Source organism: Protopterus annectens, chromosome 10.part0 (assembly GCF_019279795.1).
Source record: "Protopterus annectens isolate FY-2018-M chromosome 10.part0, PAN1.0, whole genome shotgun sequence".
NCBI lineage: Eukaryota > Metazoa > Chordata > Ceratodontiformes > Protopteridae > Protopterus > Protopterus annectens.
In genome coordinates, this window is record NC_056744.1 from 16,088,865 (window position 1) to 16,115,375 (window position 26,511).

General features: G+C 37.7%; 1 protein-coding gene across 3 annotated transcripts in view; it reads right to left on the reverse strand.

Annotated features, from left to right (window-relative positions):
- MYO15B (myosin XVB) overlaps positions 1 to 26,511 on the reverse strand; it is a 1,190,858-nt gene that overhangs the window by 201,368 nt on the left and 962,979 nt on the right. For all 3 annotated transcript variants that reach the window (XM_044084949.1, XM_044084950.1, XM_044084948.1), the window contains one exon: positions 17,966 to 18,042. In XM_044084949.1, coding sequence (XP_043940884.1) covers positions 17,966 to 18,042 — 77 coding nt within the window. The remainder of the gene's footprint in view (positions 1 to 17,965; positions 18,043 to 26,511) is intronic.

Here is a 26,511-nt window from a genome sequence, read left to right on the forward strand (position 1 = left end):
GAACTACCACTCACCTCTGCCCTTGCAGTTACTCTGTCCAACAAAACATCAGTACCTACCAGCAGCTGTGGCTCACCTTCAGGATCACTGCTACAGGGTAGATCCCTCCATGAAATAACCACACTAACAGCCCTGGCTTTAGGTGTGAAGTCTGTCTGGGTCTCCCCCAGGCTATCAGATTCACATGCCAGTCTCTAAGCCTGACTGGATGTAACTGCATGCACACAAGGTACTACATTATCAAAATCATTTCCTATCAGGACATTGGCAGGGATATCCTCAAGCACACCTACTTGCTTGCTTCCTTTTCCACCCTCCCAGTTAAGGTGAATCCTGGCCAAAGGCATTTGGAATGGGGTCCCCTCCTAAAGCTTTGACCGCAATGAACTTCCTAAGCAAGTACTGTTCCTCTTTAAACACTGCAGGCATCACAATGGTTATGTCAGAGGCTGTGTATCTCTTAACAGTGGCCTGTTTTCCATCCACTAAGACAAGGTATAACCTCTAGTGTTAGTTTGGTACCCCTGTTGTCTCCAGGCAACTTACTAATGGCATACTGTTATTCCCACCTGCTGGCTCACCCACCTTTTCCCCCCACCTTGGCTGCATGGACATCTATATGCTACATGGCCCCACTGGTTACATTTAAAACATGTAACCCTTGATCCTGTCCATGTACCTGAACTAGTGGCTTCTGCTGTTACTGGCAGACTCTAATGGGGAAATTTAGGCTTCCCACCATGGGTTCCCTTATATCCATGTGCAGCACTGGGTATCCCTTTCTTGTGCAGTGATGCCCTGCTTGCTAAGTAGAGATTCCCCTTTTCCTCCAGCTCATCTCAGAGCTCCACTCTCGGTCTGCCAACCAGATTCTCATGTCCTCAGGAAAAGTGCTAAGAGCTTGTTCACTCACCAAAATGTCCACCAGCCCTTCAAAAGTGGTGACTGACAACCACTCACTGACCTATGAAAATAAGTGCTTAATTCAGCAATATAATCACACATACTTTCATCTGTCTTGTGTCTATGCTCACAAAACTGTTTCTGTATGCTTCAGCTGTTAAGTTAAAACATTCTAGTAAACAACATTTGACTTTTTCATAGTTTAAACAATCAGTATCAGATAATTTAGAAACAGCAGTTACAGCTTTACCATGGAGTAATGGGGTCAGGAACCGTACCCAGAAGTCTTGATCAACATTATACTGTTTACATACTCTTTCAAATATATGTATAAAACTATCAAAGTTATCAGTCTCTGTAAATTATGGAAGAAGTTTACTACCCTTTGTTGCTTCTGGGGTTTGGTTATTCCCTTCTCCATTATGTCCATGACCCTGGTGAAGAGTCAGGATCACTGTCTTATGCTGATGCTGCTTCTTATTGTCTTCAGTCTTCAAACACCACACTCTCTCTTTGCTGGTTCTAATTGTAATTATTTCTCCTTTTCTTCATCCTCCAAACACTGCAGTTTCTCTGCTTATTGTAATTCTAAATGTTTGGTCTTTGGTTCAAGTCTCTTTAACTCCATGTGGATTTTTAAGTCCTTTGAGGAAAAGGTGAACTGTCCTGTTTCTGAGGGCTGCAAATTCCCATCACCAGACTGGTTATTCTCCTGGACGCTGGTCTGAGCTGTGACTAAGGGTGAAATCATTTCCTCTTTAGACAGGTTGGCATGCATCAGCCCTTTGGCTTCACATACCTTGGCCAACTGGTCATTTGTCAGCTTGCCATAATCCTCTGCTAACATCTTTGCCTGCTTTCCCTGACTAACTAAACTAACAAAAATAAATAAATAAATAAATAAATAAAACTGTTGTGAAATGAAACTCTGAATGTTCACCTTGTGGCTGCTTGACAGTACACCTTTAGTGACAACTGCTTACAGGTTACAGAAGGTCAATATCCCACCACTGCCACCAATATGTGACTTCCCCACACTGGGCCAGTAATCAAGGAGCCTGAATCCTCACCACTGACACTGGAGAGGGATGTTCACTTAGAATACAAATGGAGCACCTAGGGAACAAGCTCAGTCCCGGGGCTGGTTACTCTCTATGTCTCTCTAGACTCTGAGTAAGACTCCCCACTGGCACAGCTTAGAGTTGAGTCCTTAGCCGGAGTTCCAAACTAAGTCCTTTCATACCCTTTCTCTGAAACCAGTGCTTTGTATCCCTGCTGGAAGCAGCTGACACACACACACACACACACACACACACACACACACACACACACACACACTGGGAAAGGCTGGCACAGATTCACCTGTTGTGCCCGCTTCTGCCCAGACTATAAGGTAGTTATCACTGTCATCAGAACTCCTGCCAGCTACTTTAAGGCTCTTACAAGGGTACCCAATTATAATGTGCACAAGTTAATATTAAAACAAATGGTAATGTTTACCAAACAGCAAGGCTTCAGGAGTGGCCAGAGCTGTCACCAAATAACTATATGCAGATACTCTCAAAACTTAAATATTTTCTATAAAGGACCAGCCACAATGAGAAGTTTAACTATATTTAATAATAAATAAAAGAACAGGAAAATACTAAATATTTATTTATAGTAAAGAATAGAGTTTCTGTCACAGGGAGTACTAAAATAACACTGATGGAAAGCTTCACACAGTTATAGAAAAACACCATTTAGCTAATCTGACTATCTACTCCCAATTAACTAAAAGATTTACTGCTTCTACTTACTGAATAGAGCAAGGCAAGGTGGTTGAGTGGTCATTGTTGTCAGATCCAAGACAGAATGAAGAATGCTGCTGAGACTTCTGTCTCCTCTAATATTACAACATTATTTCTGTACAGAATGACATCACATACAACTGGTCATCTGATTCTGTTTCCTGCACTATCCCCCATCATTAGAAGCTACCTGGGTTTAGCACCTATATGGTACAATGCACACAGATAGAGCTTTGCTCAGACGTAGTGCAACTGCTGGAAGTCATAAAACCATAAAACCATTCACTGTTTCTACAGGAGCTACCAATTATTCTCTAGCCCAGACATTGCATCTCTGGCTCCATTCTAAACTGTGGGATAACATCTTTATGGCTTAACCCATAAAGTAATTTAATTTCAAGAATATTTTACAAAGGCAGGTGGATTAAGATTAACCACTTTATTTGCAGTATATGCGGTTACAATGTATACATTTAAACAGTTACAATAATGCATGTACATTTCCTTTCCTTCCAGCAGTGCACGCTGTTGATACATTTTAATACAAGCAAACCTAACAAATATATTTTCAGCACAAACATTGTACAAATCAGTTTGATATACAAATGACATATAATTATTTACAAAATTCCAGCTAGCTATGCTGACATATGTTACAGATCCACTACCCTATTTCGCCTGGAGTGGCTGGCAATACCTCCTATTGTCACAGTCCTCATCAACGGAACATTGTGGGAGTGACAATTTTTTACAAAAATGACTTTGGGGTAAAAATAACTGAAGCAGTAGAAATGATACTAGGTTTTTGTCTTAATTCTATAAAACATAAAAAGACAAAAGACCTCTGCCTCATCTTTGACTTCAGTAAGTTACATCAATATATGGGAAATTAGCCCTTTTATATGTCCATGGTGCAATTCCATCCCTTCCTGTCTGTCCAAAGGAGATTGCATATATGGTTTGGACCTTCAGGATACTCATCTGCACATCAGGATTGCAAGTAGTCCAAGAGGTTCCAATACTTTGAAATAGAGGCCAGTAACTTCTATTTCAGGGCAGTGCCATTTAGTTTCATCACAACCCTCAGGATATTCAATTAAGTATATGTTTTTAGTGGTGGCAGCTCTCCAACTCCAAGTTTCCAGGGATTCACTTACCTGGATAGCTGTCTACTTGCAGCTGTCACTATAGGTAGTCTTACTGTTTGCTAGGATCCCTTACAGAAACTGTTCTGGCTACTGGGAATAACAATAAATATTGCTAAGTGGCAGTTGGTGCTACTCCATTGATTACCTTTATAGGCTACACTCTGGGCATTCCAGCTTGCTGTGCTTACATCCCTATCCACAAACCTGAGCTTATCAAAATTGCAGTTCTACAAATAATAGATAACAATATAGTCTCTGCTGCTCTCTACATTTGAAAGATGGGACTCATGGTGCCCTTGACCTTAATGGGGCTCTGCACATGATACTTTATCTGTCCTTCAGTTAACTCATTAAGTACAATGGGATCAGCTTGTAGACTCTTCTAGGTAACCAGAAAATGAGAAGGCCATCTTCTTCAGAAGAATCTCCAGTTAATCTTGTCTCTGGGCAAACCCTCTCAAACCTCCATTGACATTGATCACTACAACTCTAACCTCTAGTGGGGAGGGGGCATTATTTGGAACAGAAGATCAAATGCAAATGGACAGCTTGACAGACCAATCTTTATAGCCACATTCTTATAGGTTCATAGGTGTTTCTAGAAAAACATGGACATCCTTCTCATCTTGCAGGCATTCCTGGACTCCATTATCTATTCAGTCAGGCAATCTGGCTTTGATTTGGTATATAATCAAGTAAGGGGGAGCTCACTCTTATCGCTTTTGTTGGAAGACCATGAAAGTAAGAGAATGGGTACCTGCCTTCCCTTCTTAATGTTGATCATATCCCAGCTCAAGCCAGTTCTCTTGTGTACAGCCTAAGTTACTGTTTTTTCACACCTCAAGAGTATTCCCACAGTCAGTCAAGAGCATGAACTTGACTCTTGTTCCATCACAGTAGGAAGGCTCGCTGCAAACTCCACTCAGTTTCAAATTCTACAACTTCTTTTCTCTCACACTTCCCTTAGGAGGATACCACAGAAGTAATCCTCAACAAGTGGCCCTTGGAAGTGTTCTTTGTCTTTCCTCCATTCCTCTTTATCTTTAAGATCTTCAATGAGACCTTAATTAGCAAAAACTAAGGTTATTTTAAATTTGGCCACCCCCCACAAGTATGTTTCCCCCTAATTTGATCTCAGCTCTTGGAGAGGCCTCTCTTCCTGAAGTTGACAAGAAAGACTACCCTGGACTTTCACTCCCTGAAAGTGAACACATGGTTTCTGCAATTCGTCCATAATATTTAGGCAATTTTTTGACTCACACCACAGATTCTCGTCTCTGAAAAGTACATCTGGTAGCCATATCAAATTTTCATCAAGGTGCACATTCTGCCACTTCAGCCTCTATAGTAGTCTGCAAAATCTTCCTGAGAAGGCTTGTTCTCCTATAGACTCTAATTTTCCCTCCTTCTGAATCAATTTCCTCTGTAGGGTTGAATATTTTCTTATAGAAGACTTTTTTTCCTGGTTGTTTTCACCTCAGCCAGAAGAATTCTGGAGCTGAAGGCCTTGTGTACCTGTCCTCCATATGTAATTTTCTGTAAGACAGGGAATCCATGAGGAAAAATCATTTCTTCAAGCCCAAAGTTGCCAGAGAATCTAATATGAATCAATCAGTCAACCTTTTAGTATTCTTCCCTGATCATGCTAGTTTTGGGGAGTTCCAGCTGCATTGCACTGCATGTTCATAGACAAGATTTTATTAGGACAGAACAAATAATTTCATTTCCCTTCACAAAATTGGGTACTAAATTGATAAAAGCGACTCTATCTGTTTGACTTTTCTGGTAAATAAACTTCTGTTACCAAAAGTATGGCAAACCCTTCTCAGAATCATCTAATGCTCTTTCAAGAAGATCTGCCACCTTGAAAGTCTTCTTTAGGAATGCTTCCATGGATATTTGTGTAGCTGCTACATGGGCATCTCTAACACTTTCAGGAGGTATTACATGACTACATGCTACATGTGATCTCCAAGTCGAGGTCTGTTTTAGGAGCTGGTGTTATACAGAGTCTTAATCTTGGACTCTATCCTGCAGGTTACATAGATGAAACTCTGAATGACAGATATGAAAGCTGTTTACTTACTGTAACAGATTTGCATTGAAAGTTATATCTTCATTCTTCCTCCTAACTCCTTTGCCTGGTCTAGAGGCTTAAGAGATGTTTTCTTATTTGTGAGCTTACTTATAGTCTAGTAATTTATCCTTGTTTTGTATTATTTCCTTACATGGGCCTATGGAGATCTGGAGAAGGGTCTTTAGGCACCGAGGATTATGGGTAATTAGGGCTAAGATATCTTGGGAAGGAACTGTCCACCAGGTTGGCTACATCTTACAGATAACGGAGATGAAATTATCAATGCAGAGACATAGCTATAATATGCACATAACTGTCATTTTCATTTTTCAGTTTATCCCACCTGGATGCAGATAACTCCTAAGGCAGGCCTAACATATAACTCCTAAGGCAGGCCTAACAAATTTAACTTCTGGTATACTACTTCTTCATGCCACTTGTTTGCAATGCATCCACAAACAATCAACGTTCTTCAAAAGACAAACAACACTACAGGGGACATGGTCCAAAAGAAGTATAGAATCCATTGTCAACCAAATAAGCATGAGTTGCTGTGTTTTAGATGTTTATATATGGTTTCTGATTTTGAATGAAATTTGCCAGAATAGTATCTGTACTGGCCTCTCCTGGTTCAAAATCTTTCTGACCCATAGTTTTTTTTTTTTTTGGCATCATACCTGCCATGCATTAAACCTCACCCTATCGGACTTGACCACTTTTGTTCCCCTATACCAAGTATTTAAGGTATGGAGAGGTGACAGCTATCTGAAGGGGCATCACTTAGTCAGTCTGTCATATGGGTGCTTTCCACCTTCACTTGTGCCCTAACCTTCTACTTGCTTGCCTAGGATGTGAACAGCCTTCACCACCGCCAGATGAGTCTGGCTTACCTCCATGGCTAGATGACAGCCCCACATCATTCCAGGCATAGTTGCTGGAGTTTTTCCCCTAACCACAACTGTAGATGATGTAGACAACATGTAACAGTGAAAATTTCACCTCTATGTGTGCAAGCCGTTACACACGTGCACTTGACAGGTCTTATCATTGGGCTGGGAAGTTTAGCTTTTGTGTCCCCTGTACAAGCTTTTGTTTACACAAAGAGTGCTTGACAACCAGGAACCTCTGCACCCTCCCTCTGGAAATGGTGAGATAGCAATTACCACTCATTCTCATCCTCCCACAAAGCTTTTCTAGTTCTTAAGCCAGTAGTTGAAATTGGGTCATCTGGGTCAGAGTAAGGGCTTTATCCTTCTATGGCTCAGAGCCATGGAAACCTATATCACTTCTAAACCTAGGCAGTCTCATTGCTAGTACTGTTAGTCCTCATGGCTGTCTTCCATTCCCTTATACAGAAAGACACCCTTAAATAAATGCCACCAGTTCACTCAAGCTGTCTCTCTGAAAATCCATTGTGAGGTCCCTGGTGGCATATACCTGTAAACACTAAAAAAGTCACCATTTTGCCTTCCAGAAACTGTTCACAACAGAATAACATTCTTTTCGTTACCGATATCCTTCTTAATTTTATTCATTGTATGATTCGGTTATCCTCTGTATAAAAATCTGTTTTTACGTCTGTTCTCCATTCTTTAGTTGTTTTTCAGTTGTACACATAAAATAAACAACTATTATTTTATCTTAAATTATTCAAATCTCACCAACAATATGCCTAGGTCTACCATTTACAACCTGCATATAATCTTGTCCATTCTGCCATTTTTGGTTCAAACATAAGTGATACAACAACCTCTTTTGACATTCTCTGGTGCTGCAATAATACCAATATTTTTTCTTGGAGCTCAAACTTCTTAGCCAACCAACTTTTCCTTCAACAGTTCAGACTTCAAAGTGACTGGTCATTAAGATCCCCTCAGCAGGAATATAGCTGCTCAAAAGCTGTAGTATGAGTTAATTTTCTCCACAGTTTCTGCATCTCTCTTGTTTCACTGTGCAATAAAAGTATCCAGCCTCTCCTTTATCTGGGTGGTGCAGTGATGCAGCGGTTAATGTTGTCACCTCACAGCAAGATGTTCTCTGGTTTGATTCTTGGCTGGGATGCCTTCTATGTGGAGTCTACATGTCCTCCATGCATTTGCGTTGGTTTCCTCCAGGTAACCCAGTTTCCTCCCACATTCCAAAGACATGCATCTGGAGCATTTCTCCCCAGGCCTCTGCTGAAAATTGGCTCTGTCCTAGTCAGACCTTCCCAGTCAACAAATGTTAAATAATAATAAGTATAATCTCTTTACATCCAACTAGCAACTTCTTCCATGGAACTACCTTCAGTGGAGATTCACAGGAACCTTAGCCATTAACATGGATTCCTAATTCACTGCCATAATGTTGGCAACCATGTCCACTCTCCTAGGAAAAATTTGCTGTTTTCCAGACTTCTGTTCTCACTTGTTAAGTCATTAGAAACAACTCTCTTACTCAAACCTCACCCAAGCAAAACACTTTCTCTTTCAAACAAACTAACTTTTAAATCACACTTTTAAGAGAAGCAAGCATCTGCATCTGTTTACACTCACACTACTGAAGTTCCACTACACCTCTCATCAATGAACAACTTTAAATGCTGTTAAACACTTCACTCTGCATCAGTTTTTTTTTTGCACTGCAAAGTATGTTACAGCTATAAGCTACTTTGCAGTACTTCTATGATGGAAGCTATCTGTGTGACAGCACAAAGCTCATTAACAGCAACACAAAAACATAAAACAAGGTTATGACAGTAAGTCTCAGGCTTGAGGCTAGAAGATTAGAAGGCTGTGGGTTCTATTCCTGCACTAGGTACTTGTTACTGACACTGCGTTGCAACATAAGGAGGTGCTGCACTCCTGATTGTATCATCCTTCAGAAGCGATTTTAAATTGGGGTCTCATATGTCTGGGTTGGTAGAAGTTCAGGTGGATGCAAAACACCCCATGGCACTTATTGGAAAAAAAGAATAAAGGGGTGCTTTATTTACACGTTCATATTCATAACACATATCTTGTCATTATTTTCTATTTTTTTTCTAAACCACAACATATAATCTACACAAAAATAAAGTATTTCCTTATCTATCCACCATCTTTTCTTCCACAATCATTTTTTAAGAGTGAATCTTCTCCATCATGACAGCATTTTTTTATTCTTCTAACATTACTTCCACTGTTCCATTACATTTTCATAATCTCCAAATTTCACTCCTAATACAAGTATTTCCTTCCTTGAATAATGCATTACTTAGTTTCACCACATTCTTTGCTTTTGCCGTGCTTAATTGTAATCCAGCTTTATTTAATAATTATTTTACTTGTACCAGCACTTCACTTATCCTTATCTTAGTGTTAGCCACAATCACTAAATCATCTGCATATGGCAAATAAATCTGTACTAGAATTCCTTTTCCCATCCCCTATTTTGCTTCTTTCATTTCACATATGCACGTTTGATTTTTTGCATTAATTACTAGTACAAACAGACGCATACTTAATGAACATCTTTGTTCAAATCCTGCCTAATGTTCATCTTTTTTCCCACCCATCCATTTACCCTAACTATCAAGCATGACCTATCCTAATATATTTTTATAACATTCAAGTTTTTCTCCTACCCCATGTGTCTCTAGAATCTTCGTTATCACTTCATTATAAATTTATCAAATGCCTTTGCCACATCACAGTCTTATTTTCTTATTTCAAAATCATATTTGTTGCGTCTTTTTTGAAAACCCTTCTTCTATAACTTCATCTGAAACTTTCTTCCTTCTTTTTTCTATTACTTTCATAAATATTCTAGAATAGGCATTTCTCAGTGTTACACGTCTCCAATTTGTTGCATCTTTTCTTTCATCTTTTTTCCATATGAACTTAATTATTCTACCACAAATCCCTTCATCTGTTATTCCTTTCTCTATCCATTTAATATTTTACAGTATAGCAGTTTCTCATTTTCATTCATCTCTTTATAATACCCCTAACATATTCCATTTATTCCTGGTACTGATTCTTGCCTTCCTTCTTTTATTTCTTCCCTTTTTCATAGTAATCCCCTTTTCTAAAGAATTCTTAACAGTTTCTTATTTTTACAACCCATGCTTCTTTTTGTATTATTTCCTTTTCATAAATTCTATCCTTGAACATTTCCACAATGTCCATTATTTCTCTCCACTTATATTTAATATTTCATTCTCTATCAAACATTGTGTCCATTATTCCTTCTCTTATTTTTACCTCTTTTTCCCAAAAATAGTGAAATTTCCTTTTTTTCTAAAAAAAAAACTTCTCTTATAGGTTCATAGGAAATTATTAGGCTAATGGGTTAAGAGGCTTTACAAGCTTAGTCAACATAATCGGATTTTACCCAATATATGACCCCTAGGAGCAAGATGATGGCAAAGGTTTGTGCCTATGCCTTGAGTATTTTATAGATTGCCCCTGTCTATAAGGGACATGGGCACTACTTCAGGTGTGAATTTGTGATTCCCTATCCTTTGATCCAAACTGCTGAAGAAGGCCAAGGAAGTGGTCTGCTTAACTTGAATTGGAAGCCTGTTCTAAAGAAGGGTAATCTCTGAGACACATCTGTCTCTCCAGCATGTCTTTTTTTAAGTCACTGACTTAGTTTAGATCACTAGATTGGTTGACCCTCATGCTGTTTGTATTGCAGGTGTGTATCAGCTCAATCAGGGCTGGATTTGAGTGCCTTGTAGGCATAGGTCACCCCTTAATAGCCAGTAGGAGACAAAAGTAAACAGATAGGGCTTTTAGTGTCTCCACATAGGATATGTTGTTTACACCCTGTATTTTCTTTGTGAGGAGCCTCTGAGTTCACTGCAGCTACTGCAAGTGCCTAGTCAAGTACATGCCAAATAACACATTGTACTCAATCACTGGTCTAATGAGGACTGAGTACATCTAGACTATAATTTCCTTGGATCTGTAGGCCATATATTTTTGCTTATAAGTTGCACCAAAAGAAGGACTTCCTCACCACTGTGGACACGTGGTGTTCAAAGTTCAGGCTACTCTCCATCTGTGTACCTAGATTTCTCACCTCCGAGTCTACTCTTAGGGGTGTGCTATTAATGTTGTAATTTGCAGGGGTATTCGACTTTCCAAAGGGTATGATAATGCATGTTTTCTCATTTAGTTTTAGACCATGGTTCTGGCACCAATTATTTATCTGAGTCAGACCTTTCTGAAGGACATCTGTTTTGTTGGCGTTTTATTGTATCACTGCATTGCTCGATTTCTTTTTCATATCTTTTTATGATCCCATTATATACTCTCCTATTTCTTTGCTTAACTCTTTTTTTCTATAATCAAAAATATTTTCTTGCAGTTTTCTTTTTAAGCACTCCAGTTTTCATAATGTATTCTCATCGTCATACAGTTTCCATAACATCTTACATTCCATTTTTATCTCATCTATTTTAGCAATCTCTCCAGTCAATCTTTTTTCTTTTTCCTTCTTTTATTACTTCTGCCCCATCTCATACTGTAACCCATACTGTTCTATGATCTTAAAATTCAGCCATTTCAACCCCACATATTTCTTTCATATCGTTTAAATACAGCATATAATCTATTTCAGTTCTAAAAGGCCCCCCTTTATATATCAGTTCTCTATTATTTCTTATGTTAACCCAAGGTGTTTTATAACTTCATTTATACTTTAAGATCCTGTATTATTTACCTTTTCCTTTCTCAATTTGCAGTTAAAATTTCCTACCATAATAATTGACATATTTGAAAGGAAACGTTTTTAATTTCAAGCATTTTTCCTCTCCACAATATTAGTATAAGCAAAAACTTCAATTATCCCTAGACTGCTTTTCTTTATATTACATACCGCTACTGTTCTTGGTACTACTATTATAATAAACAGTATCTTTAGCTCTTCACTTAAAAAAATATTTCTGAATACATATCACTCCCACTGACAATATATTCTTTTTACCCCATATTTCCTTAACTCCTTCATATCAAACATATAACCTCCATACTTATTTTTACAAAATTCAGTCACTACTGCACCTCTACTATTTCAAAGCTTTCTTTGCATCTTTATTTCCAGATTTATTTTTCTCTTCTTCTGGGCATGCTCCCTCCAAATAATTTATCGTCATGTTCATATATAAAATGTCACTGTGCCCAGTTTCCCGTTCACCATCATAACATTTAATATATGCTGCATTTTTCCTTTGTGCACATCCACTGTCCCCCTCCCTATTCAAACATTTTGTTCATCATACACGTTTTTGATCTCCTGCACCTTATTACAAACAGAGAAAAATATCTTTAACTCAAATTCCTCTTTCCTGGATGTTCTGGGTTGCACATTTATTTTCTTCCCTGACAGTAGTGTGAAGTTCTGAAAAAAATACTCACTCTATGGTACAAATCAGCTCTTTTTCTCCATTTCATTCATAAATAATTCAAGTAAAAATAAAAGGTTCAAAATTAACTTCACAAAATCTTGTATTCTTTAGTGTACTAATGTTAGTACAACATACATGGATTTTTTGGCTATAACTCATGCCTAGTGTTTATGGACAACAGGCTTCATTTCATTGTTTCTACCAATGAGGTTAGAAAACGGCTGAAGTATGTCATGTCTACAGATAGTGGGGGTTGGCTTTACTGGCCTAAATGTACTCATAAAGGCTTAAATAAAATAAAACATTCATGAGCTTTCAGAAGCTATAGCTTCTTCTTCTTCTTCTGGCTTTTCCCGGTTAGGGGTCGCCACAGCGGATCACCTGTCCACTCATGATTGACAGTGGAGTTTTACAGTGTCGAGTTGCCAGCCCGGCGCCCAACCTTCCACAGAAGGCACAGACACAAACACTCACACCTAGTGCCAATTTAGAGTGTCCAATCCACCTACTGCATGTCTTTGGGAGGAAACCGGAGCAAACCCACGTGACCACAGGGAGGACATGCAGACTCTGCACAGAAGGCACCCCAGCCGAGGATCGAACCGCAGAACCTCTTGCTGTGAGGCGACAATGCTAACCACTGCACCACCGTGGCCGCCCACTCAGAAGCCATAGCTGAAATACTGATATAGCCTCAAGGCCATTTACATATGTCCCATGGACACCATGTTAAAAGATATTTTCACCTGTCCGCATTCATTAACTATTCATGTCTCTTTTGGAACAGCAATCAGTGAGAGTTGACATGACTACCATATTATTTTTCCCCTATACGACAAGCTGCAACTACTTGGCCGCACATTAGACATAGCTTGCAAATGCACATAAAAAGTGGCCAGCATACAACTTCAGCAGGCTATTTTTTCAGTTTTAAATAATATTTCTGAGTCTACAGTTTAGTTCAGAAGAATGCTGGTTATTTTATGTATCTGCCACAGAGTTCTACAGCTGTCAAAAGAGAAAACAGAAAGGAGAAAGAAAACTGAACCTTTTCTCAGACTGAGTTTAATATTCTTCAGATGTATTTATTTTTTATGATAACTGGGTGAGGTAACTGTTGATTATTTTCAGTCACAGCTCAGCTTAAATAGAGCAATAGTACAATAGGATACATTTAGAACAAGTCATTATTACACATCCAATATTTACAGTACTTCAAGGTTCCAAATTACTTGCAAATACATACGTTTAATTACTATTTGCAACAGTGCAGTATTTGTGAGTTTAGCTTGACACTTAGCACCAGTAACTAATAATATATAATACTATGACATTTTAACAGATTTAAAAATATATTGAGTGTAGGTCTGTTATTTATTGGTTGCTAACCATTATCGCTAAAGCAATTGCAAGAGGATTCAGAAAGATGTTTTTTAAGAATTTTCTAGAAGTTTTTTATGGTTTCCTGTTTTTTGCATACAGTCATTAAATGATTCCCAGTAACAGGTCCCACTATAGAGAATGTTGTCTCACGTAGTGCAGCTTTAAACTTTGGGTGTTCTAGGGTGAGTAAGTTATCATGTGAGGTTCTCACTTCATATGAAATGTCAAGAATAAAAATTTTTCTTTTTAGGGGTGGATAGTAGCTTTGGTTTAGAACTTTATAAATTAGAGTACTGAACAGACAGGTATCCCTGTCTGTCACTCTTAGCCATGTATCATTTTTAAGTGCACTGCAATGATGGAACAGAGGGTCAACCAGGAGAATAAATTTACAGATTTTTTTCTCTGCTGTTTCCATTTTATTGGTATTCTACGATGAGGAAGTGATATTAAATTAGATTGGGGATTATTACATTCTTAGATATCTAATGATGTCTTTACTCTTACCCCATTGCCAAAACCTGGAATGATCTTCCCCACAAATATCAAATGTCAACTTTCCCTCATTTAGATGTGCATTAAAAAATTCTTAAACAAAGCATGGATCTGTTCCTGCTCTAATCCCACCTAATATTATATCCTCTCACTTTAACTCACTTTAATTTTACCTACTTTTAACTAACTATCAACTACCATTCTTTTTACTACTCCTCCCTTAAACATATTCCTCCTTCTACAGCCAACTTTTTCTTATCATATTTTACTTTTCATTTCCTCTCATGGTATAATTAAACTATATTCTCTTACTATTCTTTCCTACTAATAATAAATTTTAGCTGTAACATTTCCCTAATATTTTTTTTACATTACTAATCAAGCAACATTTTTCTTTTATCTCATCTAGTTTATGTATGTTTCATTTCATTATTATACCTTATCTATGACTGGAGCTTTTCTCCCTGGGCCTCTGCTGAAAAAGAGTTCCTCGGACCCTAATCAGACTTTCCCAGTAAACAAATATCAAATAAAATCAATTAAAAGTCAATAAAATCTAAGTGGGCTTTTGGGGATAAAAGGTGAGCTATTTCGTTTCAGTTTGAGATGTACAAATACCTTTTTGGTTATATAGTCCGTGTGCACAGTAAATGATAGAGAATATCAAGGACTGGCTCAAGATATTTTTGTTTGGTAGAGTTAATTATAGTGTTATCTTCACCACAATGAAATGTTAAGTCAGCAAGGGAAATAGAAGTATCCAAACAAAAATGAAACCACTGAAAAGAAGCACTTTTGTTCTTTTAATGCAAACTTCCAAGAACTTCATCAGGAACAGACCCACAATTCCCACAAATCTTAAACGCTCACAGTTACATATCACATGACCAATCAATTATTATAATAATCAAATACAAAAACCTAAAAAAATACATATTCAAATGTACTTATATTTAATTAAACTTATTAAAATTAATTACATTGTTTAAATTGATTAAATCCTTCATTTAAAAACATTTAATGTTTATAACATCATTCAGACCTGGTGGGTTATCAGAAGATAAAAGTATCTGCCATAAAGCTTCCTTAACTTTTAGTTTGGTGTTAAAACCACCTGTTAAAGGGGACATAGAGACACTGCCTAAAACATGAAAAGAAAATGTCCTAAAGTTGTGACAAACAAGTGCATATAGCCAAACATTCTTTAGATCTTTGTTTTTTAATGGTTGTAAGATGTTCATAAATGTGCTTAGCAAATTGTCTAACTTTTTCTCCCACATAAAAACTGCAGCAAGATTCACAAAACGCTAGATAGACTACTCATTGAGTTAGCAAGTAAATCTGTCTTTGGCCCAGATTTGAACTTTGTTGTGTTGTAAAATTACAGAAGAACCTTCAAAAACATATCTACAGTATGTACAGTGTTGACAGCAAAATGTACCAAAACAGGGATGATTCAGTGTGTTAGAAGTATCAAAAATTAGACCATCTCTTCTCAAAAAAATATTTTAAATTTTATGTTCTTTGATATCTGGAAATCAGTTTATTACCAACAACTCTTTGTTGCCCAAAATGAGTTTTCAATTTTCATTAATAAAATTTCTTAAAATATAACTGTCACATGAAACAGTAAAAAGAAGACCTAGAGTGTTGATCAGACCTCAGATTTCTTTTATATAAGTTAACCTCCTTAAAACAATAACCATATTTCAGGATCTGTTTAAACTCAGTGTGTCTTTTTAAGGTCACTTCTTATAATATAATACTCAAAAATTCATTGATATAACCCCTTTCTAAAAATAAAATTTTAAGATTAATCTGAAATGTCAAATTATCACTAATTAGTCTACTTAACCTTATAAACTGGCCACATACTAACTACGCTGTTTTTCATAAAGAAAGGGTGTTGGCTATTACTATCTAAAAGACTGAGCCTTCAGTAACACTGCAGGGGAATCAGACACCAAGAACAGCAAAGACATTACATATATGATACTATAAGAAAAGAGATCACAAACAGCACAAAGCTGAGCTGAAATACAACCAGTGACAGAGTACATGACCCTCTGCTTTGCACAATAGCACACCACGACTGCAGAAGTGGAGTTTTTAGCAGTAAGAACTGTCTGCATCTGTCAGTCCAACAGTGCTGAATCACTGTAGTCATTGAGCTCATCTAAGCCTGTGCCCTTAGCCCACTGGGAAAATATTTCATGTAGCTGTTTTGTCTTGCTTCAGCCTTCTACCAGTCTACAACAGTACAGAATAAGTTACTAAACAAGGATTTTTTTATCTTTATCATGTTATCAACAATAAAATAAGTGAATGTACTATGTGCTAGACTAGCATTGGACCCATTAGTGATGAACATGCTTAAATGCAATCATTAATGCATGATTATCAGGTTTTGAACCTTATAATTGGGTTTCTGGTATCAAAGGGATCTCTCCTTTCCTTTGGATAAAGTGATCTGATTGTCAGTAAGTATATGCACTAGTGGTGTGATAGTGCTGAGGGGCTCGCACCACTCACAAAACACTTTTTTTTAAACTATTACTGTGACTTAGAAGTGTGATTCATGGTCAAATGTTGCAGTGTTTTGTGACTGCATTTCAGTCATAAAACACACACTTTGGTCATGCAGTTGAATGAACTACCAAAAGAACTGCTGTTCACACTGTGTAGTCAATAATGATGGCAGACTATTTAGCCATACTGTGCTACATAGATTAGTTTTGTAGATAACTTAGCTTTTAAATCCTCAAATAAACATGAATATGAACTTGCCCAATAAATCACCTTCTTCTTCTTCTTTCGGCTTTTCCCGGTTAGGGGTCGCCACAGCGGATCACCTGTCCGCTCATGATTGGTAGTGGAGTTTTCCGGTGTTGAGTTGCCAGCCCAGCACCCAACTTTCCACAGAAGGCACACACATGCACACACTCACACCTAGGGCCATTTTACAGTGTCCAATCCACCTACAGCATGTCTTTGGGATGTGACACCTATATGTTCTCTAATTTGATTTCTTCCCATGGTACATTGTTTTAGTAATACTTTTGCTTTAAGGGGACAGAATCAAGCTCTCAGTTTTATGTAGGAATTACCTTTCCACAGACATCTCATATTTATCAGGAAAAATGCTGAGCCAAACCAGATTAATCATCTCCACTGGTCTGGCTTGCGCTAATGGCTTGCAGAACTGAACAATATTGCTTTACTTTGACTCTCCATCCTGCTTCAGTTAGCACTGGACAAAGCTCTGCCCATGAGGCCATGATTTGATGCATTGTAATCCTTAACTGTAGTCTAATGTGTGATTAGTGATATAGCATTCATAAGTCTGTACCTCATATGCCATATATGTAAGCAGAAAATGTACTAGAGTGTTTCAGCAAAACTATATGTGTGTTTCATGGATACTATATGAGGGCACCTTTGAATGACTGTAATGGCCAGGACACCTGCAGACAATGCATAGGATAGCACTGTGTTTGATACTGTCTATATACTGTACTAATCTGGGTAGCACAGTGCTAACACTTATGCCAGTGTTCTGATGTTATTAATAACTGCTACAGCATAAACAGTGGGTCACTGATTGGAAACACTGTCAAGAAACTCAAATTAGTGCAAAGAGTATGCACAACAGATCAGTAAAACAGGCTGCCTAGCTACACTTAAGAAGATGGGCTAAATGTTTCTCTGAATTAAATTATTATGAATTTACTTGTAAAACACAGCAAATTCAAGATTTTATGAGACAAATTATTTGCAATATTAAGCAAATACTTACGGTTTGGGATTATTGGTGATCTGTTTGATGACTTGGCAATAAACTTCATCTCTTAGGCCCTCGATTTCTTTACAGAGCTGTTGAGAAAAATAAAGGAAAGGATTGGAAAAGAGAGGAAGAAGAAGAAAATATTCAGTGATGTGGTTTGTAATCTTTGATTTTTTTTATTGCAAAGAATATCTGTTTATCTGAAAGGATCCTTTTTAGGCATGTGCCTCCCAAAATGCAAAATATAGTGCACAGTATAAAATCACAGATATACAACATAAGCATGGTCGTATGACACAGAAGAATAAAGCCTTGGTGATGACCTCAGTGGTCAGAGTTTGATTAGGTGTTCCCACACTGTAACTGCTGGGTCGGAGAAGGTAAGTACAAGTAGCTTTGTGCTGGACTGTCTATCCTGGAGCTAGGGGATGGTCATATTAGCTGGCCAATTGCTAGAAGAGTCTTGTAGCACTCAATGGCTGTAAGACTGAATGCTTGACATCCCATGCTGGTGATGGTTGCCAGCATAGGCATGTGTGTGAAAACATGCATGTAGATTGATGGCATAGGTTGCCCCTGGCTGTGACATAGGTGATTATTTCAGCCACTAGGGGGTAGGGTTAGGGCTATAACAAATATGGACTCATTGCCAGGATGCCAGCAAGGGCACAAGTAGTGTCATGGCTGTCTGTATCACCACCCCCTCCAAACCAGCTCTCACCCTCACTGAGAAATACCTAGGATGAGGGAATGAATAAAGAAGGCTCATAGCAGCCGCTTAATGGTCAGCAGGAATGGCAGGGAAAAGCACTTAAAAACAGGTGTACAACATTAGGTAAAGGCAGAGTGTAGTACTCATTGTAAAATGACAAGTGGACAGTGGACAGTAATGTATTAATTTATTTTCCAATTAGTCACTTAAGTCACTGCTTACAAAGAGTTGCAAGACAATAACAGCTTTGATTTTATCCAACAGAGACACTGGTACACATTTTTAATAACTATGTTAAAATCATCATCACAAGATAAAATTAATGTAATAGTGACACCTGGAATCACTCTGCATACAGCATCTTTAAAAGGCAGGGAACATTCTTCTATAGAGTACTCATTACTAGTACAAATAATTGTTTGCTAAGCGGACAGTCTTACTTTACCCCTATACCATCCATCTTCCTAAGTGTCCACGAGAGTAAATATTATAGCAATAACCCACGCCTGGGTGTGGGTAATGCGGGATTTACCCACGGATGGTTCACCCTCGGGACCAAACAAAGACAACCGTGGGTAAATCCCACATTACCCACACCCAGAAGTGGGTTATTGCTATTATACTATGACATTATTTAAGAAAAGAAATAATTACTTTTCTTAAATAATGGCATTGTATAATGCCTCTTTGCTGCCCTTCCACAGCTGTCTGGTATCCGCGGCAGTTCTGATGTACTGCACATGCCTACGCAGTACATCAGAGCTGTGGTCAAATGCAACGGAGAAAGCAAGATCTCCGTTGCTTTTTACTGTTTCGTTATGTTAAATGGGTTTAACATAGCGAGACAGCTTTAAAATAAGCAACGGAGATCTCCGTTGCTTATTTTAAAGCTGTCTCGCTATGTTAAACCCATTTAACATAGCGAGACAGGTTTTAAAAAAAAGCAACGGAGAAAGCAAGATCTCCGTTGCTTTTTACACACTGTGTCGCTATGTTAAAGGAGTTTAACATAGCGAGACAGCTTTAAAAAAGCAATGGAGATCTCCGTTGCTTTTTTTAAACCTGTGTCGCTATGTTAAACTCTTTTAACATAGCGAGACAGTGTTTTAAAAGAGACTTATAGTAATGAAAAAAGTCCAGGCGACCGGACCTTTTTCCATTAGTATAAGTCGATTTACAACGTGCACGCTGGCCAATCAGCGTGCACGTTTTGGAATATTAATGGGGGGTCATGGTATAATAACAAGTATGTGTATAACTTTATCACTGATACCATAGCTATTCAAAATCTCCTTTAGACTACAATGTGAAATAGTATTATATGCTTTTTAGGAAATCACAACAAATCAAAATTCACTGGTATTATGAATAACATCAACAATTATACATAACAGGGATAACATATCTCAAATAAATCTATATTTTACACCAAAACTACATTTATTTAATTTTGGTAAATATAAGGTGCAATATTTTACAAAAAAATCTTACAATCAGTATTATTTAAAGTTACTGGCCTCTATTTTTTTATCTCTTCTTTCTCCCCTTTTTAAAAATGAATCTTATTATTCTATTACACACTTCACTACTGGTAGTACAATTTTCTAACTATTCATTTAAAACATTAGGAATGATACATTTTTGTCTCATGGTCATGTTTTTATAGAAATAAATAGAAATCTCATCCCTCAATTAAACATTTTCAAAACAAAATCTAATTCCAACAAAGAAATACATTTTGTTAGGTATGCATTATCCACATTTGATAACAAAGGCACATTGCACAAGTTATTAGTAGTTTGAATAGGAGAAAAAATACTGATCATAATTATTAACAATGGCCATACTCTGTAACTGAGTGCTAACTATATCACCTTGAGAATTTTTTAACATTAATATCAGTTCAGATTTTTTTAATTTCTTGGAAAGAAAAGGAGAAATTCCTTTTTAGTAGCCCCTGTCACATATCTTTGTTTAGCCAAAAATCTCCATCAGTTGTTCCCAACAGTTTTTAGTATTTTTAATAGCCATTAAAGATAATTAATGTTGTTTCCTAGCCTGAAGACTGTTTCCTGTTTTGTTGCGAAAGAAATGTTTTACATTAATCTCATATATAATCCATCATTGCAACCAACTGCCACAAAAATCTTCCAGTGTTGAGTTTTTCCCCAAATATGCAACAAAACTCTTCTACCCAACCATTTATTTTTTTTAATACCAGAACTTCCCGTTATTTTTGCAGCATTTATTGTTACTACAAAAATAATGCCTTATGATCTGAAACTGAAACATTCAAAGGTTTGATGAAGGTAACAAGAAATTATTGGCATAAGAAAAGTAATCAATTCCAGTTAATAAATTTGCATTACAGATAAATAACATTTCCAGAATCCAAAATAGTGTGTATTACTTTAACTTCTGATTTTCTTTTAGACTCTCTCATTTGACAGTTCCAATCTCCTGCCAATAATATTGGACATCTGACCAAACAAAGTAAAGGGCTTCATACTAGAAAATACATCCTCTCTACTTTTAATGTTAGTAGGTGCATACATAATAATAATTCTGAATATGCAACTCCATGCCAGAATAATACAAATAAGATGTCCAGTTAAATCAGCCAATATATCTACTATAGCTATATTAGGTTTATATAATACACCTGTACCTGAACATAAAGCCATACCAAAACTCCAAATAGGTTTATGTCTCAATATAATTTCTGCTTTTTTGTAATAGACTCTATAACTGAATATCAAGTAAGCAAATAACATCATCTGTAATTTTAGAACAAAAAAAATTAAAACAATAAGCCTTTTTTTCATTACTTAAACTAATGACATTTGGATTACAAGGTATTAAACTATACTTTCCCTTTTTAACAAGTTTTTAACCCCTTGCATTTACTTTCTTTATGCATTCCCTTCCCAGATGTAGCACTTTTGTCTTCAACCTCACCATTTTCTGTTTGATGTGCTCTGTATCTAAAATCACCACATTTTTCCTCATTAATCTCCCAAAAACATTCTTTTGGTAGCACATTGTCAGCATCACTGACATGAATTTCACTTATATCAGGACACCCAGCCTTTTTAGTAGATTGATCTCCTAAAATACATTCATTTTATGAGTAGAAATCTCAGTAGAATAAATATTTACAGTGGTATTAGCAGCAGCAGATAAAACATTGGACATCTGCTCACTAGCAGTATTAAAATACTTATTGGGGGCAATCATACCAGAAATGTCCAATATTATTATATCTACATGAAGGAACACATTTATATTTAGAATGACCTAATTCCCCACTTTGTTCACATTGTTTCTTATCACAGTTTTGTATAAAGTGTGACAAAGATCCCCAGAAAAAAGTAGGCTTTGGGTTGTTCTTTATAATGTACATAATCCCCACTCCCTTTCCTTGAAACAACATTTATTATATATTGATTTTTGCCATCAATAGTAGATAGAGAAGTCGATACTCCCCATGCCCTTTCATAGTCCTCTACCATCAAAATGTTTTTTAGCAAGATATATGTGAATACAAGGCAGAGAAAAGTACGTTGAACATCATTATCTGTTATATCAGCAGTTAGAAAATGAACTGCAAAACATCTTTTAAAGTCTTTTAAATTCCATATTTAATGCAGACAAAATATATTGTGTTCATCGCTTGATACCTGTTGTAAAAATGGTCTGCCATTTCAACGGCCTCAAAAGTTATATCACAGGTCCCAAACTTCATACCTTTTTCAAAACGCATAGCTCTCAACTGTACAGATTTTCACAGAATGTCCAGATTTTTACCTCATATTTTTGGTCTGCTCCTCATAAAATTTGTGGTTTGCTGGCATACCACTATGGACTGTGTGAGGCTGCTAGCCCAGCTAGCTTGAATTCTGTAAATAATCCTATCTCATTTGTAAATATTAATATGATCCATAGCCTTGTCTCACAAATGTAAGTAAGCTGTATTTTATGTGCTGAGCTTCAGAAATGTAACCACAGTGTACCCTACTGGAAAAGAGCAAAACTCTAAGAAAATGAGTTGAATTGCTTATGATGGTGGTTATCTCAGCTAGGAGAAAGAATGTCTGCAGCTAGAAATTCTTTCTATTGTCTGGAAATGGAAATAATTACAGGTTTCCAAAGTAAAAGTGTTTAACAGTTTTACAACTTCCAGTTCTAGGCAAAACTTCTGAGACATAAGTATTTTTCACACAGAGGTGACAAAGAATGATGTAATCTGAGATAAACCAGCAGAAATGTTTGATAGTAACTTAAGAACTATCTCAGAGAGTGAGTCTGTGCATTTTGTATTTGTCTTTGGATCTGACAACATCCTCTCATCAGCACTTTCTATCTCTGTAAGTAAGTCATTTAGGGCATAGTATCTCTTAGATATAGACAGGAATACAGTAAAGATTAATTTAGATGTGTTCTGTATTTATTTGAGACTGTCCTGCAATGTTGTTTTGAAGTATTTCCTCTGATTCTGAACTCTGTTGTCACTGTGTTGAGTTATTGAGTATTGTATTGTTCTTTTATATTTATTATTAAATATATTTGAACCTTTTAATTGTGGCTGGTTTGTTTAGAGATATTTAAGCTCTTAAAGTACTTGCATGTATTTGGTGACACTGTACAGGCCACTCTTGAATAGCCTTAGTCTTGGTCACACTTACCATTTGGATAATAGTAACATTACATAGTAGAATTGGTCACCCTTTGGAAAGGGCCTTATAGTAGCTGATAAAGAGCTGGTTGGTGGTAGTGATAACTACCTTTTAGTCTGGGCAGAAGGGAGCATAGCTAGGGAACCTGTGCCAGCCTTCCCCAAGAGTGTTTGTGTGTTTGTATATAAATCATATCTCAAAGTGTGTGTGTGTGTGTGTGTGTGTGTGTGTGTGTGTGTGTGTGTGTGTGTGTGTGTGTGTGTGTGTGTGTCTGCACCAGCTACTTGGGCAGGGACATGAAACACTGGTTGGACAGAGAGGGTGCTGGAGGGTTTGGCTTGACCACTCGGCTGAGATCTTAACCCTATAGCTGTGCCAGTGGGGAGTCTTATTTGGGATCTGGAGAGACTGGGTGAAACCAGCCCCAGACTGACTGTAATCTCTGTGTGCTCTTAAGGGAAATTGTACTTTACTGTGTGTACTTGTCATCCTCCCAATGTGCATACCCCTCACTGGTGTTAGTGGTGAGGACTGAGGCTCCTTGATTACTGGACCAGTGCAGGGGCATCACAGATTGAAGTCACTAAATAATAACACACATTTGTATTTCAGACTTAATATCATTCAGGAAATACATACTAACACAAAATGTGTTAATCTAGCAACTTTCTAAGTTAATAACTTAAAATATGACCATATTTTTAGGCCTTTGTCCTCCATTATTTTAGGCTTTGTCCAGATTTTTTGCACTAAGAGGTTGAGATGTATGTTCAATAGCTTTTCAGACTTGGAAGCACTTCACACCACAAACAATGAAGAATGTTTAAGAAAGGAAACAGATTTATCATAGCTAATTTTTAACTGCATTTGCAAATGAAACAGTAGGCAATCCTACAGCATGCTAGGTAATGTTAGCACCTGGCAAACAGGAAAAACCTCAGCAGATTTTCTTTTATCATCTGATGTCATTTCATAATAAGCATTTACATAATCCTCTGGTTGCGCCTTTTCTATAATTTGACTCCAGGCTGCCTCATTTGTAATATTGGAATCTTCCACATTTATCATTTTAGTAAGAATATTAGCTGCTAAATCATTTAGCAATAAACAAGTAATTTCCACAGCTTCATTTTGTTCTGAGATAGTTCCATTGTCATCAGTATTCTGCAGCCACCCTATGGCCTGTTGCAGTACTTGTGTCTACAAATACAATAGAGGAAGTTCCCTGATGCCCTGGCCAGATTTCTCCCAGTAGTATAAATTCCACCTCAGATCTCCTCTGAAAAGAAGCCAGTAGTCTGGAGGGACTAACCTGGCTAACAAAGAATAAATAAATTAAAAAAGTATGAAAGGTGTGGCATTATATTACACAGACAAATGATGGCTAAAGAAAAACATAGAACAAGCTGCTAAAGAAGGGGGGGATGACTCAAGAGATCATTCAGAAGCTTAGACAATGAATAATAATGACAATGAATAAACAGAGTAAAATCAAAGTGATGACAATGTTCTTGGTCCCAGCTGTGTTATACATAAACAGATGTGAAACTTCCAAGATTGCTGCACACTGATCAACAGCTTTATTTTACCACTCTCGGTGTGAAAAAAAGAGAAATGAGAAACAACAGCCAGTAACATTGTCAGACTGAATAATGTTCAGTTGCTGGCTAGTAAGTACACTGCTTGTATGCCAGCAATGAAGACATTTAGAGAGAGGAAAAGCAAAGAGAAAAGGTTCATAGGTTCATAGGTTGGTACTAGGCTGTCGGCCCTAGGGCCTATGCAAGCCTAGCCATAACAATTCCCTGGATATTTCTTCCCATAATATTTACTTCTCTGGACCCCTGTGTATCAGGGTGACTTGACATGATCCCCAGGGTGAATTTCCTATCTCCCATCCAATCATCAAGGTTCCTTTTGAAGAGGGCCAATGAGGTGCTCTGCTTGACATGTATGGGCAGTCTATTCCAGAGTATGGAGAGTCTCTGTGTCAGGAACCTATCCCTCCAGCATGTTTTGTTCATTGTGATGACAAGGTTTAGATCCCTGGAGCATGTGGCTCTGAGGGATTGGGATTTCTTTAAGTGGAGAATGTCCAACAGTTCAGGGTTTGACATGGCCTTGTATGTTAAGCAAAGATCGCCTCTGAGTAGACGATATGCCACAGAGTATAGCTGGAGATTTTTAGACGGTCAGCATATGGCATCTGCTTTAGGCCTGTGATTCTTTTAGTGAGGTATTTCTGTGGCCTTTCCAGCTGTTGCAGATGTCTTGTGAGGTACACACCAAACAGGGCATTATACTCTATAATGGGTCTAATGAGGGATGAGTACAGTGGGACAATGACCTCCTTTTTTCTGAATGAAAAGCCCTTAGTGATGAGGTGTGCCACATAGAAGGATTTCTTGACTGTTGTGGCAATGTGGTTATCGAAAGTGAGACCACTGTCCACCTGTGTCCCTAAGTCTCTCATCACACTTTTGATGTTTAGTGTCCTGCCACCTATGTGGTAATTCATGGGTACATGTTTTTTTCCAAAGGGGATAACTATACATTTCTTGGCATTAAGCTTGAGTACATGGCTCTGGCACCAGCCATCTGTTTCTGTAAGGCCCTTTTGTAGAATATCCACATAATTTGGGGATTCAATAATGGCTCCCAGTTTGCAGTCATCTGCGAACTTTGTTAGCCACAGTCCCTTAGTGTTGGCCTGTACTTCAGAGAAGTAGATGCCAAACAAGAGTGGTCCCAGGACTGAACCCTGAGGTACTCCACTTTTACTTGTCTGGAGCTGGATTTGGAGTTGGCTACTTTTACAGTCTGGGTTCTGTCAGTAAGCCAGTTGGCAACCCATCAGGTGACGTAGGGATTTATGCCCAGCTTAGTAAGTTTATCTATGATTCCAGAGTGGGGGATGGTATTGAAGGCCTTGGCGAGGTCCAGATAGGCTGTGTGGCCTGCCTTTTCCTCGTCCACAGCTCTGGAGACTGATTCAAAGACGTCAATCAGATTCAGGAGACAAGATCGGCCCTTCACAAACCCAAACTGGGTGGGGTCCAGTGTTTGAAGGTTGCCAATGTCTTTGTTTATAAGTTCCATGATAATGCGTTCCATGCCCTTGCAGATCAGGCTTGTCAGACTGATGGGACAGTAGTTTCCGGGATCCAAGG